At 39.0% G+C, this 14,570-nt stretch overlaps 1 protein-coding gene across 3 annotated transcripts; it reads left to right on the top strand.

Annotated features, from left to right (window-relative positions):
• The first annotated feature begins 138 nt into the window (after nucleotides 1-138).
• On the top strand, nucleotides 139-13,843 carry KBTBD8 (kelch repeat and BTB domain containing 8). 3 transcript variants are annotated; one of them, XM_070049964.1, is made up of 5 exons: nucleotides 210-279; nucleotides 893-1,103; nucleotides 5,753-5,894; nucleotides 6,128-7,242; nucleotides 10,591-13,843. In XM_070049964.1, exons 4-5 carry the CDS (start codon nucleotides 6,132-6,134, stop codon nucleotides 11,052-11,054), a joined length of 1,575 nt encoding a protein of 524 aa, XP_069906065.1. In that variant the 5' UTR covers nucleotides 210-279; nucleotides 893-1,103; nucleotides 5,753-5,894; nucleotides 6,128-6,131; the 3' UTR covers nucleotides 11,055-13,843. The 3 variants fall into 3 exon arrangements, with proteins under 3 accessions (XP_051707453.1, XP_051707454.1, XP_069906065.1); XM_051851493.2 differs by lacking the exon at nucleotides 5,753-5,894 and having other exon boundaries at nucleotides 139-279; XM_051851494.2 differs by lacking the exons at nucleotides 893-1,103; nucleotides 5,753-5,894 and having other exon boundaries at nucleotides 206-279.
• The last annotated feature ends 727 nt before the right edge of the window (nucleotides 13,844-14,570 follow it).

Genomic DNA, 14,570 nt, shown 5'->3' with positions numbered 1-14,570 from the left:
GAACCAGCCAATAGAAATCCTCGGCTTGGGCCTCCGCCCGACCCGCACCACGCGGGAGCGAGGGCAATAAAACTACATTTCCCGACGTGCAAGCTTCCGCAACGTGGCCAATCCACGCCAGGAATTAGTAGACTGGGGGGCGGAGCCTGAGGCTTAGGCCACCCCATTGGCTAGGCGAAGCTTAGAAGAGCCGGAACCCGGGAGCCCGAGAAGCGAAATGACATTTCCTCTTTAAATAGCTAGAGCCAGGGCCCCATCGAGAAATGGCCGCGTCGGCAGGTGGGTCGCGTGTGGCTAGCGCGGTGTGAAGAGGGTGTTTATGGGGGGGAGGCGAGCCGAAGCTAGGCACAAGGTATGAGTTGAGGTGGTAACAACGAGGAGCCGGAGAGGAGGATGGAGAAGTGGCGGGGGCTCTCGGGAGGGGAGGATGAATGGCGTGGTGGGCAGTGGGCGGTCCGAGCGGACCGGGATGGGGAGGCTGGGTACCCGCCGTTGCTCCGACCTGTTCGGGAGGCGGCCGGGGGAGGGGGGGGGGGACCGGCGGCCGCCATCCTTCGAAATTCGCTCGTGAGGCTCCTGCCGCCGGCTGTCGGCGGCGTCGCCGCAGGCGCCTCGCCGCTGCTGCTGCTTCTGCTGCCGCCGGCGCGTTCCCTCCGCGAGCACGGGGCTGCGGGCTCGCCGGGCTCCGGCAGGAGCCGGCGGGCCTTTGAACTCCGCTGGGCGGCTCGCTGGCTGCGCTCTGGCTCCCAGATCCCTCCCTCGCGGTCTCCTGCGGCGGGGAGTGTGTATCCGTGGGCGAATTTTTGTAGGAGGGGGCGCAAGCAGCCAAGGCAGCACACGCCGACGCCGTCATTGGCTCGAACTTCTTTTGGTTGTATGATTTCTCTCCTAGATTTAAGTAAGCCTTCCCCTACACCGAATGGGATTCCGTCTTCAGACACAGCCAGCGATGCCATGGACCCCTTCCATGCGTGCAGTATTCTTAAGCAACTCAAAACCATGTACGATGAAGGACAGTTGACAGACATTATAGTGGAAGTGGATCACGGGAAAACATTTTCCTGTCATAGGAACGTCCTTGCGGCGATCAGCCCTTACTTCAGGTATGATGACCGTAGAAACTTCCATGACTTCGGCCCCAGGCCCCCGTGCCCCTCAGTGCCGTCCCCTTGGAAAGCAGCCAACGAGAACAGGCAGCAGGCCTTGCAAACCCGTGTTTTTGACTTGAGGGATTCTTCTAGAGTTCAACCAGTCGGTTTGTAAGTTATCGAACCTGTGTTGATGTAAATGAGCAGAAAGTCTGTGGCAGCCCCTGGCCTCACAGAACCATTTACACTTAAATTATTTTAAATTAAATTAAAAAATTAACTCCCTGTGGACGGTAAACACATTTCAAATACTGGGTAGCCCCATGGTGTTAGTAGATGCTATATTGGGAAGAGGAATAGACAACAGTTCCACTTAAAGTATTATGGGACAGTTTTGTTAAACGTTTTATTGGGCAGCGCTGATGAAGAAATTTGTTCCAAAAAGTTAATCATGATGCATATTAGAGTTTAAAACACGGTAGCCTGTTTGTTTGAAAACCAACTCCTGTTGAACAGATTGTTTTAATACTATGGGGCTAAATGGAATGGAATAACAATGAATGAAATATTTCCAGATGTGTTTTTATACTGGGTTTTCATTTATATTAATCTTTGAAAAGTAAAATTTAAAGCTTTTAGGTTTGAAAAGTAACTTCATACTTTAAGATGAAAGTAGTGAAAAAGGCAGTGTCCTACCTGAGTTTTACTCCTTTTGTTTCAAATGCTCACTTTTTTAGGCCTTTTAGTTTTCAAAAGTGGTACCTTAATAACAGTAAGATCATCTTCTCAGCCACTCTGAACGTGCTTTTTCCTTTTGAAGGTACTTACCTTTTATTGGGCACATACTGTAATGTTCCAGGTTGCAGTTTCTGGTTCCTCTTTCTCAGAATACTGGGTTAAATATAGTTACTTCCGACTGATACTTCTGATATAACCATTTAGACTTGCCAGCTTAGGTCATTGGACTACTAAGTATTCATCATTACAAGACAGTGAGCCAGAGGAAAAAAAGTAAAACTTAGGTATACGCAAGCTACAAAGTTTGTCCTGGTAATGGAGACTACTGGTAACGTTCAGTTACCCTGGCTATGTATTAGATAGAGTTAAGTCATTTATGTTTTAAATATGTGTATACTTCAAAAAGTTCGTGGGAAAATGCAATTAAAAGGTAACTTTATTTTAGTGATTTTGAAATGCACTTGTTAGCTATTGTGCATTTTCCATGATCTTTTTGAACACCCTCCTTGAGAGTAGGGGTTACGTGGGCCGCAGGTACTATTTACCAAGCTTTTGTGTGCCTTCAGTAATTTTTATAATCTCAGCTCTGTACAATTGTTAGTCCCATTTTACAGATCAGTAAACTGAGGGCCAGTGAGGTTACCTGACCTATCTGAATCATTTGACTGTTGAATGGCAGAGGCTGGATTTGATTCTAGAATCAGGCTTGTTAGTCACTGTGGGACTCCTGAGGAACTTGAGTGGGTAGAATGGGTCCTTTTTACAGTTGCATTTCAAGAAATGTTATTTATATATTAGAATTGAAAGCAAAAAAGTAAACAAAACTTCAAAGTGAAAATGTTTGTATCTTACTGAAATTTTATACTCTAGATTGTATCATTTAAATCAATTGAATTAAAATTAGTTTTGAAGACAAAGTACTTTAGAAGAAATATGCTACAATAGATTTTCCTAATTTCCAAGAAGTTAAAAAAATAGAAAACTTTAATCATAAGATATGTACATTCAAATGAAGATATTTGGCTAGAAAATGTGAGGATTAAGTTCTTAGCTCTTGCTAGAGATTACTGTACAGAAGTTTTTTGCCACCACTGTTTCTCCTTATGTGGGATCTAGAAAGTCATACATTATTTTATTTTTTTTTTATTTTTAAATTTTTTTTATTTGACAGGTAGAGTTATAGACAGTGAGAGAGAGAGAGAGAGAAAGATCTTCCTTCCATTGGTTCACCCCCAAATGGCCGCTACGGCTGGCGCTGCGCTGATCCGAAGCCAGGAGCCAGGTGCTTCCTCCTGGTCTCCAACGCAGGTGCAGGGGCCCAAGCACTTGGGCCATCCTCCACTGCCCTCCCGGGCCCCAGCAGAGAGCTGGACTGGAAGAGGAGCAACCAGGACTAGAACCCAGCGCCCATATGGGCTGCAGGCACCACACGCGGAGGATTAACCTAGTGAGCCACGGTGCAGGCCCCATACTTAACAATTTCTAGGTCTTGCATCACTGGTAGAAACGTTAGAATAGCTAGAAATCTGGCAGGAGTGTTTTGTGGCCCCCTATGATTATTTTGCCTCTTAGCATGTCCTGTGAGGAGATGCTCTGTTTTGCATAGACTTCGCATAAAGAACCTTTGAGAACTGTGCACAACTCACCAAGCGTCAGCCCTCCTGCTGGGCTTTCAGGAGTTGCTATGATAAAGGAATACGTGCTATGTTCTCCTTTGGGAGTTAATCTCTGCGGAATGAAGGGCTTATTTTTCTATTTATTTTTGGTAGCTGTGTAGGTGAGCCGTTCAGCAACTGAATGGAAAACCAGCTAGGAAGATCTAGTTTTCTGTCATCAAAGGAAGCCTGTGTGATTCTAAAATTTACATTGTACAAGTAAAAATCAGACTCACAGATGACTAACCTGCACAGCAAACTGGCTTCTTGGACCTCCACTGTTTGTTTTACTACATTTTAAGATTAATTTTACATATTTAATAGAGACTTTAAAAGTGACTGGAACTCTTCCCATTTAAGGATAAATTTCATAATATCATTTAAAGTGGGAGGAGTCTAGACTTCAATAATCAATTCTATTTCCAATGTTGGTCCATTTCTTCAACAAATAGTTACTAAACATTCTAGACCTTGAAAATAAAAATACAAAGCACGTAGCCCTTTCTTTAAGAGGTTTTATTTTATTTTATTTTTATTTTTTGACAGGCAGAGTGGACAGTGAGAGAGAGAGAGCCAGAGAGAAAGGTCTTCCTTTGCCGTTTGTTCACCCTCCAATGGCCGCCGCGGCTGGCGCACTGCGCTGATCCGATGGCAGGAGCCAGGTGCTTCTCCTGGTCTCCCATGGGGTGCAGGGCCCAAGTACTTGGGCCATCCTCCACTGCACTCCCTGGCCACAGCAGAGAGCTGGCCTGGAAGAGGGGCAACCGGGACAGAATCCGGTGCCCCGACCGGGACTAGAACCCGGTGAGCCAGTGCCGCAAGGCAGAGGATTAGCCTAGTGAGCCGCGGTGCCGGCCTTCAAGAGGTTTTAAAAAATTTTTTCTTTTAAAGGATTTATTTATTTATTTGAGAGGTAGAGTTACCAACAGACAGAGGGAGAGACAGAGTGAGATATCTTCCATCCGCAATGGCTACAACTGAGTCACTTCGAAGCCAGGAGCCGGGAGCTTCTTCCAGGTTTCCGATGTGGGCAAGAGGACTCAAGCACTCGGGCCATCTTCCACTGCTTTCCCAGCAGAGAGCTGGATAGGAAGAGGAGCAGAGGGGATAAGAACTGGAGGCCATATGGGATGCGGGTGCAGCAGGTGAAGACTTAGCCTACTATTCCACAGCCCTGGCCCCTTGGCTACTCTTAAACATAAAAATCCAATCGAAAGTTTTTTTAAGGTGCCAGTCCTGTGTTGAGGTAGGTTAAGCCTCTGCTTGAGGTGCCGGCTTCCTGTATGGAGGCCAGTTCGTGTTCCAGGTTGCTCTTTTTTTCCATCCATCTGTCTGCTTTGGCATAGGAGAGCAGTAGAAGCTGATCCAAGTGCTTGGGCCCCTGTACCCACATGGGAGACCTGGAAGAAGCTCCTGGTTTTAGATTGGCCCAGCTCCTGCTGTTGTGGCCATTTGGGGAGTGAACCAGCAGATGGAATACCTTTCTCTCTGTCTCTCCCTCTTTCTGTCCCTAACTCTACCTCTCAAATAAATAAAATCTTAAAAAAAAAAAAAAAAAAAAAAAGAGTAGCCTAAAAGGAAATCTTAAAGGAGGGAAACAATGGTAAATCTTGTTTGTAAATGACTAATACTTAAATAAAAAGTCATATTTTTGGCTGTGTAGTATTTTAGTCAAGAAAGTCCCATAAATACATCAGTATTTTAATTAAATAAAAAGTTTGTTCAAAGGCAAAAGTTTGGAATTTTAAGAAACTGTTACCTCTAAATAATCAGTTAGGCTCTCTGTAGAAGAAGGTATATTAACTCTCTTGTAATCTTTATGAGGCACTTCATAGAATTTGTGGAAAAATAGAATTGAAAAGCTTATTTTGGTGTAATATTTTTAAATCCCTGCATAGTTTTCATAATGCCTATTTTTCATGAACTTTTTGAAGACTTCATGTATTAATATCAATATTAATAGGTAAAATACAGTTAACTTAGAAATTGAAATATATCTTTTCAAATAAAGGTTTTTAAAATGTTGATGGGTAAGTGACGATTATAATCTTTGTAGTAATTAAGGAAGCATTCAAACAATATTTTTAAAAAATGAGTAGGTAGAGAATATGTACTTTTGAAGAACATCTTGTTTTTCTAAGAAGAAATTTTTGGAGTTATGTTTTGGGCACAGGTTGCCTTGTCATTTCCACTGGGACATGAGAAAATTGTATTACACTGTCTCTTTGTATGCTAATTAATGTATCATACTGCCACCCCACACCCTTTTAGGTATTCTTAAACTTTCTGGCTGGCATAATGATTTAAGATCTCATGTCCCCAGGACAACTTGACAAGAAGCCTGGATGGAGACTCTAAGGGCAATTAAGTGACCTGGAATATGCCCTGTTACCTTTTGGCTTGCTTTATTTAGGTATACTCTTCTTTTCTTCCTAGTTGTCACAAAGTGGGCTAGTCCTCAGAATAGGGTTTTTAAGATGAGCAACACTAAATCTTTCTGCTGGATTGTCAGTTGTTATCTCTGTTAAGAGTGTCAGGGAATTTAGTCCATGAAGCTTGTCTTTGTGGTAACTTTCTACTTTTAAAATTTTGTCATAATAATTACTTGTAGCAAACATAAAATACGGGGCCCTCTTTTCTTCTTAGATCCATGTTCACTAGCGGCCTTACAGAAACGACTCAGAAAGAAGTTCGAATAGTTGGTGTTGAAGCTGAGTCGATGGATTTAGTGTTGAACTATGCCTACACCTCCAGAATTATGCTGACAGAGGCCAATGTTCAAGCCTTGTTCACTGCAGCGAGCATCTTCCAGATCCCTTCCATCCAAGACCAGTGTGCGAAGTATATGATCAGTCATTTGGATCCACAAAATTCTATTGGGGTCTTTATCTTTGCTGATCATTATGGACATCAGGAACTTGGTGATCGCTCTAAGGAATACATTCGTAAGAAGTTTCTGTGTGTCACCAAGGAACAAGAGTTTCTCCAGTTGACAAAAGACCAACTGATAAGTATACTAGACAGTGATGACTTAAACGTAGACCGCGAAGAGCATGTTTATGAGAGCATTATACGGTGGTTTGAACATGAACAGAATGAGAGAGAAGTGTACCTTCCAGAAATTTTTGCCAAATGCATACGTTTTCCTCTAATGGAAGATACCTTTATAGAGAAAATTCCACCTCAGTTTGCACAGGCTATCGCCAAAAGCTGTGTAGAAAAGGGACCATCCAGCACCAATGGCTGTGCACAGAGGCTTGGAATGACTGCTTCTGAGATGATCATCTGCTTTGATGCTGCCCACAAACACTCAGGAAAGAAGCAAACAGTGCCTTGTCTAGATATATTCACAGGAAGGGTGTTCAAACTATGCAAACCACCAAATGACCTGAGAGAAGTGGGGATCCTTGTATCACCAGATAATGACATTTACATTGCAGGAGGGTATAGGCCAAGTAGCAGTGAGGTCTCTATTGACCATAAGGCAGAAAATGATTTCTGGATGTATGACCATTCCACCAACAGATGGCTATCCAAACCATCCTTGCTTCGAGCCAGAATAGGCTGCAAACTAGTGTACTGCTGCGGTAAAATGTACGCGATTGGAGGTCGTGTTTATGAGGGTGACGGGAGAAACTCGCTGAAATCTGTGGAGTGCTATGACAGCAGAGAGAATTGTTGGACAACTGTGTGTGCAATGCCAGTTGCTATGGAATTCCATAATGCTGTGGAGTACAAAGAGAAGATCTATGTTTTACAGGGTAGGTACCTACAGGATTTAGTTACTCGGGGAGTGGGGGTGAGTTGTGGAGGGTGAAGCAGCTCGAGGTGTGGTCTGCTGAGTTGTACTGAATGAAGCAAATATTAGTTCCTGTTAATTGAAGAATACATCTGCCTTTCTTACCACGAACCACTTGTTGAAACAGCCTATTCTATAAGGGACCTCTAAAGAAAATAAACTTGGGAATTAAAAAGGGCAGGTATTTTAAGTTAATAAAATGATCCTATAAGATTTTTATGTTCTTGTTTTGATTTGCAGGATAAATATTTTTTTGAAAACACTCTTTAATAAGTACTAGTTTGGCATTTTGGCAAAAACTATCTCAAAGCAGTTTTTCAAGACTAACCAGTAAAGCACAGTTGACATGACTATTTGTGCTCTTCCATAGTATACGTATAATCAAGAGGAGATGTAGCAACTGCTTTTTTATAGAGCTCACTAAATTAGTTTAAGAGAAGAAAAGAACAGCATATTAGCTAAAATTATACTATCAGTTTCCAAGTGGTTTTGTGTAAGCCTTTTGACTGCATATTAGGAAACTTAATTATGAAGAATTTGAAATTAGTCTTTAGATTTTAATTTCACTATGGTTTACATTGCTTCTTTCTACATAACTAACTAGATTAATCAACTTGATGTCTTTTTCTTACTTTTACCATTTTATAAAGAAGGAACTATTTCATATCCCTAGCTTTTTTTATTTTTTAAACTTTAGAGGACCAGTACTATTGGAATGAAACAGTAGACTAGAGTGACTGGGTGACGATAAATAAGACATTTGATGCAAGATTCTGATTTGTGATAAATAATATTTTCGTTTTGATATTTTATAAAATTTAGTTACTTGAATGCTGAATGCAATGTAGATAATATGCACATTTTTCCTCTTATTTTTCTTACATATGTTTTCTTTGCAGTACTACTTTAATAAAACAAGGGGAAAAGGAAGCTTCTATGAGGATACACGTGCTTTTAAAGCTCTTATACCATTGTTTTTATTTTAAAATGACACTTTTCTTTCATCCTGTGACATTTCTTATAAATGCCTGAGCCCATTTGTTTTAAGTTCAGCATCAAATTAATTCTCCAAAAGGAGTAGTCTTTTTTCCATTTTAGTTAAATAGAAGCATGAAATGATTTGGGTTTGTTGGGCTTACCCAAAAATGGGATATAAGAATGAATATAGAATCCATTCAGTATGATTGGATAGATTATATCCTTCAGTATAATGAAACTCTGTATATATGTCTGTCTCACTGGCTAACCAGTTAGTTGATAGACACAGACTTAATTTTTTAAGACTCCTACTTAAAATGTAAAAGTTGAGTGTTAATGCAGATACTAAAACAAAATAGCAATGACTTAATAGAAATTTCTAGACCGGGATGAGCATCATTTAATCTGAGCTTACGTTTTATGTAAAAGGAATCTGAAGCCCTAAGAGTTTCCTTAATTGCATATCAGTAGCTTTGCTGGTTTTTAAAAAAGGACTTTACATTTTAAAATCAGCTTTTGTGTGTGTATATCATCTTTGTTTTCCAAAAAAAATTCATAGAGGAGGGCTGGTATTGTAGCATAGCAGTAAAGATGCCACCTGTGACTATAGCATCCTTTTGGTGCCAGATTTTGTCCTGGCTGCTCCACTTCCCATCCAGCTCCTGCTAATGGCCTAGGAAAAGCAGTAAAAGATGGTCCAAGTGTTTAGGCTGCTGCCACCCATCTAGGAAACCCAAATGAAGCTTCTGGCTTTGGTCTGGCCCAGTCCTGGCCATTGCTGCCATCTGGGGAGTGAACCAGTGGACAGAAGATCTCTATATCTCTCTGAATTTCAAATAATAGATAAATCTTTAAAAAAAATTTGTAGAGAAGTGGCACACATTATAAGGTATTAATTGCTATCTTTTTTATGAAGAAACCCTTTATAAGTTAGTAAGGGCCAGTGATGCACAAGCAAAAGCTGGGGCTTAAACTATTTTAAGTAAAGTTGAAGTGAATATAATCACTATTATTTTTTAAAGGTTTATTTATTTACTTATTTATTGAAAGGCACAGTGAAAGAGAAACAGGGAGATTGATGGATTTTCTATTTGCTGGTTTACTCCCCAAATCTCTGCAACAGCTAAGGCTGGCCAGGTCATATCCAGCAGTCAGGAGAGTTCATCATGGTCTCCTGCATAGGTGGTGGGAACCCAAGTGCTTGGGCCATTATCCAGTGTCTCCCAAGCTGAGTAGCCCAGGCTCGAAGTGGCACCCCCTAAGTGGGATGCCAGCATCTCAAGCAGTGGTTTAACCCCCTGTGCCACCACACCCAACTCTGAACTGTTAGAATTATTAAATACACAGTTGAATTTGTAAATAAGAGTAACCCTAGTTTAGAACTCTTCAAGGGGAAGCTCAATTAAGAATCAGGTATTTCTAATTAAACAAAACTTCTTTACATAAATAAACATGACACATGTAGATGGAATCTTATGTTCTAACTTTGACTACAGAAATATAATTTAATCATTCATAAAAGGTTCAGATTTTTATTACAAAGCTTTTATATAAATGTTACAACTAGCAAAACTATCACTGCTTTAATCCTTTTAGCTACTTTTTCATATAAGGGGAAATAGAATTAAAGATAAGCAATCATTTTGGTATAAAAAAGTTTGAAATCCATGCATCAAAATCCATATAAAATGCATATTATGAAAAAATTGTGCATGCTTTTCAAAAACTTTTTGCCCCCAAATAACCTTTTAATTACATTTTTATTTAGGCTTTTGAAGTACCCTTGTATTGATAATGTGACTCAACATAACCTTTTATTGTTAGCTTAGAATAGAAACTGAATGAAAGCCCATTTCATAAACTCTGTGTGTTTACTATTTTATTAAAGCCATGTTTTATCCTATGGAATCTTTGCATTATAGCCACACTTAGGTAAACACATCTGTGATTCGTAAGTACATGATTTGAATGAACAGTTTTATGTGCTGTCTTCTAATAATTAGCACACAAATTTATAGTGGCTTATTCATGATGAAGTTTTATGTATGAACTTTCCTTACTGACTGACCAGTGGTAATAATGCTTTTTTAGAGCTGGCTTAAAATAAATTTTCCATAGCACACAATTGGATAGAACAAATGGAGCCAAGCTCTTAACTCTTATTATGCCATTAAGCCAGAGTAACTTCTTAGATATACCTCCCCAATTTAAACTTGTTTAGTGTTTATTTTAGAAGTGAACTATTTGAAGAGTTATACTCTTTGGTATTGGAATTATCAACATTTAGCAAAAAAAATAAATGTATATATTCTTGTTTTTTTTTTTTTTTTAGGAGAATTTTTCCTCTTCTATGAGCCTCAAAAAGACTACTGGGGTTTTTTAACACCCATGACTGTGCCTAGAATCCAGGGCTTAGCAGCTGTATACAAGGACTCTATCTACTACATAGCTGGAACCTGTGGAAATCATCAACGTATGTTTACTGTAGAAGCCTACGATATTGAGCTAAATAAATGGACTCGTAAGAAAGACTTTCCATGTGATCAGTCTATAAATCCATACCTTAAGCTGGTACTTTTCCAGAATAAACTCCATTTATTTGTTCGAGCTACTCAAGTGACCGTTGAAGAACATGTCTTCAGAACCAGCAGAAAAAATTCGCTTTATCAATATGATGACATTGCTGACCAGTGGATGAAAGTCTATGAGACCCCAGATCGGCTCTGGGACCTTGGCCGGCATTTTGAATGTGCAGTTGCTAAACTCTATCCTCAGTGTCTTCAGAAAGTACTTTAATGAGTAGCAGGCCTTAGTGCATCACTGGCATCTCATACTTAGGAACATTGTCTTAGGAAGTGCTGTCAATAATTAAGAAAGAAATGGGTGCTCTTTAAGATTACAGTGTAGTAGAGATTTGCTTTTATCCTTGTGAGGTTTTCATTTCAGTAAGGAAAAGGTAACAAAGTGCAATTATCAGCATTTTTTTTTTTCTGGCATGAAAGTAATCACATCATTTTTGACTTTTGTGGGAAACAGTAATTTGAGATACCAGATGAATTATGACAACTATGCACTCTCATAAGAGTAGTTGGGGTATTATTGAGTAGAGACATCCAAACTAATTTGACATGACTTTTTATTTTAAATACGGGTAACAATCTGAGGCAATATCACTAGAACTTTACTTTAGCTGTGATCTCTCTAACACAGAGAAGCACTAATTTAGATCCTCATTCATAATATTTATATATATTTACATATATATATTTTTGTGTACTGTTTTCAGATGTCCTGAGATTTAAATGTGTTCTGTTAATAGAGTAGATGGAAAAACAAATCAGTCTGAGAAAGTTTTTAGTCTGATTGTTTCATATTTCCCATGTAATTTTAAGTTAAGTTGAAGTTTTAGAATGGCAGTTTTCTGTCGATAACTTTTTCAAGTGCTAACACTGTCTCATTTTTTAAAATCCCGAAAAGGGCTTGAATTCACAGGTGGCTGGTGCTAGTATAGCTAATTCATGTGTATAGCTGGATAGATTCAAATGGTCTGAGCCTATGATTATCTTTCAAATTGGTATGTTAGTTCCTTGGATGTAGTGATTTAGCTGTTGAACTCTTGTGATTTCACAGGATTCTCTACTTAATGTGATAGTAAGATATGGCCAACTATTGGTCTAACTGGACTTAATATTAGAATAGTAAGAACATTATACACAGTTTGCACTAACATGGGCCATGCCCGACTTCCCTTTCCATCGTCTACCTGTCCAATCATTATTGATACAATGAAAGGTAACTTAACTTCTCTTCTGCACAGAGCATAATGTGAAGTTTTACACCTACTTTGATGGTCTGTTTTCCAGAAACATAAAACTCCAACAGTGGTCTAATTTAATGGTTTGTGAGTTTGATATTCTAGTTAAAACATAGGTTTTTTTTTTTTTTCATTTTTGTACTAAACAGTGATTATTACTTTTATGTTGAAATCCTTATTCTAGCGGAAAGTGACTGAGAAGGAAAAGAGTGAATGAAAAGTAATAGATGAATTTCTAAGTCAATTAGGGATATTAACCTGAAGGACAAACCAACTCATTTGTGTATCTATATATTTGGATCAGTAACTTATTTTTTTTATAATGCCTGGAATCAGTAAAGGATTTAAGTATAACCCAGAATCTGTCCTCAATCGGGACACTTTTCTTTTCTTAAAGAAAGCATGCTGGGGTGGTTTATATTAAGAAAAGATCTTGCACAAACTGTAATGTGATACTGTGAAACAAATTTGAAACATTGCCTCTTTACATCACATACCTCATTTTTCAGAAACTTTCCAAACTGTTTTACATAGACCTCTACAAGTAGGAAATGTTTTCTGAAGCAGAAGTTAAAGTGGACAGCATTTCTAGAATTAACATTTTAAAATCTAGTCTTAGAATGCTTAGATATGTGATTTCTTCTTACTGGCCTGGATAGTGTGTCTTGTACTCTCTGTATAAACTTTGTTAACCAATATTGTTACCTTGGCAATTTATCTTCTCCTGTTCTTTGTATCTTCATGTTGTTTGGGGTTATTGGTGTGAGTTTCTGAATCATTCTTTATAGTTTTACATTGTTGAGGGGAGAAAAAAACACAACCAATTTTTGCAAGAGATGTTCATGTAATTTATTTTTGAAAGCTTTGTTGAATATCAGATTTCCTGCCGCTTTTTGACAATCTTCTGTATTTAGAAAAATGTATTACTTGAAAACATGACATAGAACTTTGAGTTAGTAATGTACGTGTGCTGTATGATATATAAGAACAACATGCTGTGGTTAATTCTGCAGTTGATTTATTCTGTTGATCTGCACAATAGTTGATCCCTTTGCTATAACAATTTATATTGAGGGTATAACCTAAGTATAGTGTGTTAAAGCCAAGGCTTAGGATTTACTACAGGAGTAGAATATATATTGAATTTTGTATGAGGATTTGGTTTACATTCTTTAGCTGGGATATTTTGCCACTTTTTAAATGGTTTCAGAAGAGGTCCTAGAAGATTAATATTAGTAATATGTGTGAGTTTATGATTAGATGTTTAAGGTCCATTTTCATAGTATGACAATAATATAAGTAAAAGGCACAATGGGTACTGCACTGCAGAATTAAAATATAGGTCTAACATATGCCAGTCCCACCTTAACTTTGTTTTTGCATTTGAAGAATGTATGTAGCACTTTCCTATATGTTTTTACACATTGAAAACTGGACGTGGTATAAGTATGTTATAGGAAAGGAGAAATTGTATTCTTTTATTGTCTATCCTTGTTTTCTGTTTTCCCACAAAGTTGATGCTCAAGTATCAAGCTGATTTCATTGGTGCATGAGAGAAAAAAAAGTGGGTGTGATCTGCAAGGAAAGAAATTCCCTATAGAGAACAGTTTAACATGGCATTCATTGTTCAGTGCTCAGGTATATAGTAAGTACTGTAGTCCTATGGGGGCAAATGTGTAGATATTTTTAAACATTTTGCCATAATTGCACAATTTTTTGCATTTTTACCTGATGTCATTGTTTCTTATAATAAAACCTTTCTGATTGAAAACTTGCAGTGTTGTAAACTGACCTGTAGTGAATTTTGAGGAATTAAACTTGGGTAAAAATTGTGAAATACCTCATATTGTAGTAGAATGGAATGAGGTTTTTAATGGATCTGAATATCTGGCCTCTGACAGAAAATGAACTGCTTGATACTGTCAGGTATTAATACTCTTTAAATTCGACATCAAGCTTACTTAATGCTGGTGACTCTTTTTTGATCTGTCCGTTCTGGCCTAACGTCATGCTCCCATGACTTACACACTTCATTTCCCTTCAGAAAATCCTGTTGCTTCTTCCTTCAAAATATGCCCATACTTGGACGGACCATGTACTACTTGCACGGTCACTCTGGTCTAAGTTAGTCTATTTTTTTTTAAAGAAATTTATTTACTGGGGCCAGTGCTGTGGCATAGTGGGTGAAGCCACCACCTCCAGTACTGACATCCCATAAGGCACTGGTTCAAGTCTCAGCTGCTCAACTTCCAGTCCTGCTCCCTGCTAATGTGCCTGGGAAAGCAGCAGAGGATGGTTCAAGTGCTCAGGCCTCTGCCACCCAAATGGAAGGCCTGGAAGAAACTCCTGGCTCTTGACTTCAAATCGGCCCAGCTCTGGCCATTTAGGGAATGAACCAGTGAATGGAAGATTTCCCTCTGTCTGTCTGTCTCTCACTTTAACTCTAACTTTCAAATAAATCTTTAAAAAAGTTTACTTATCTTAGAGACAGAGCTATC

This window comes from Oryctolagus cuniculus, chromosome 10 (genome assembly GCF_964237555.1).
Source record: "Oryctolagus cuniculus chromosome 10, mOryCun1.1, whole genome shotgun sequence".
NCBI classification, from domain to species: domain Eukaryota; kingdom Metazoa; phylum Chordata; class Mammalia; order Lagomorpha; family Leporidae; genus Oryctolagus; species Oryctolagus cuniculus.
Note: the sequence above shows the minus strand (reverse complement) of the source record. Positions and strands in the feature narration are given on the sequence as shown.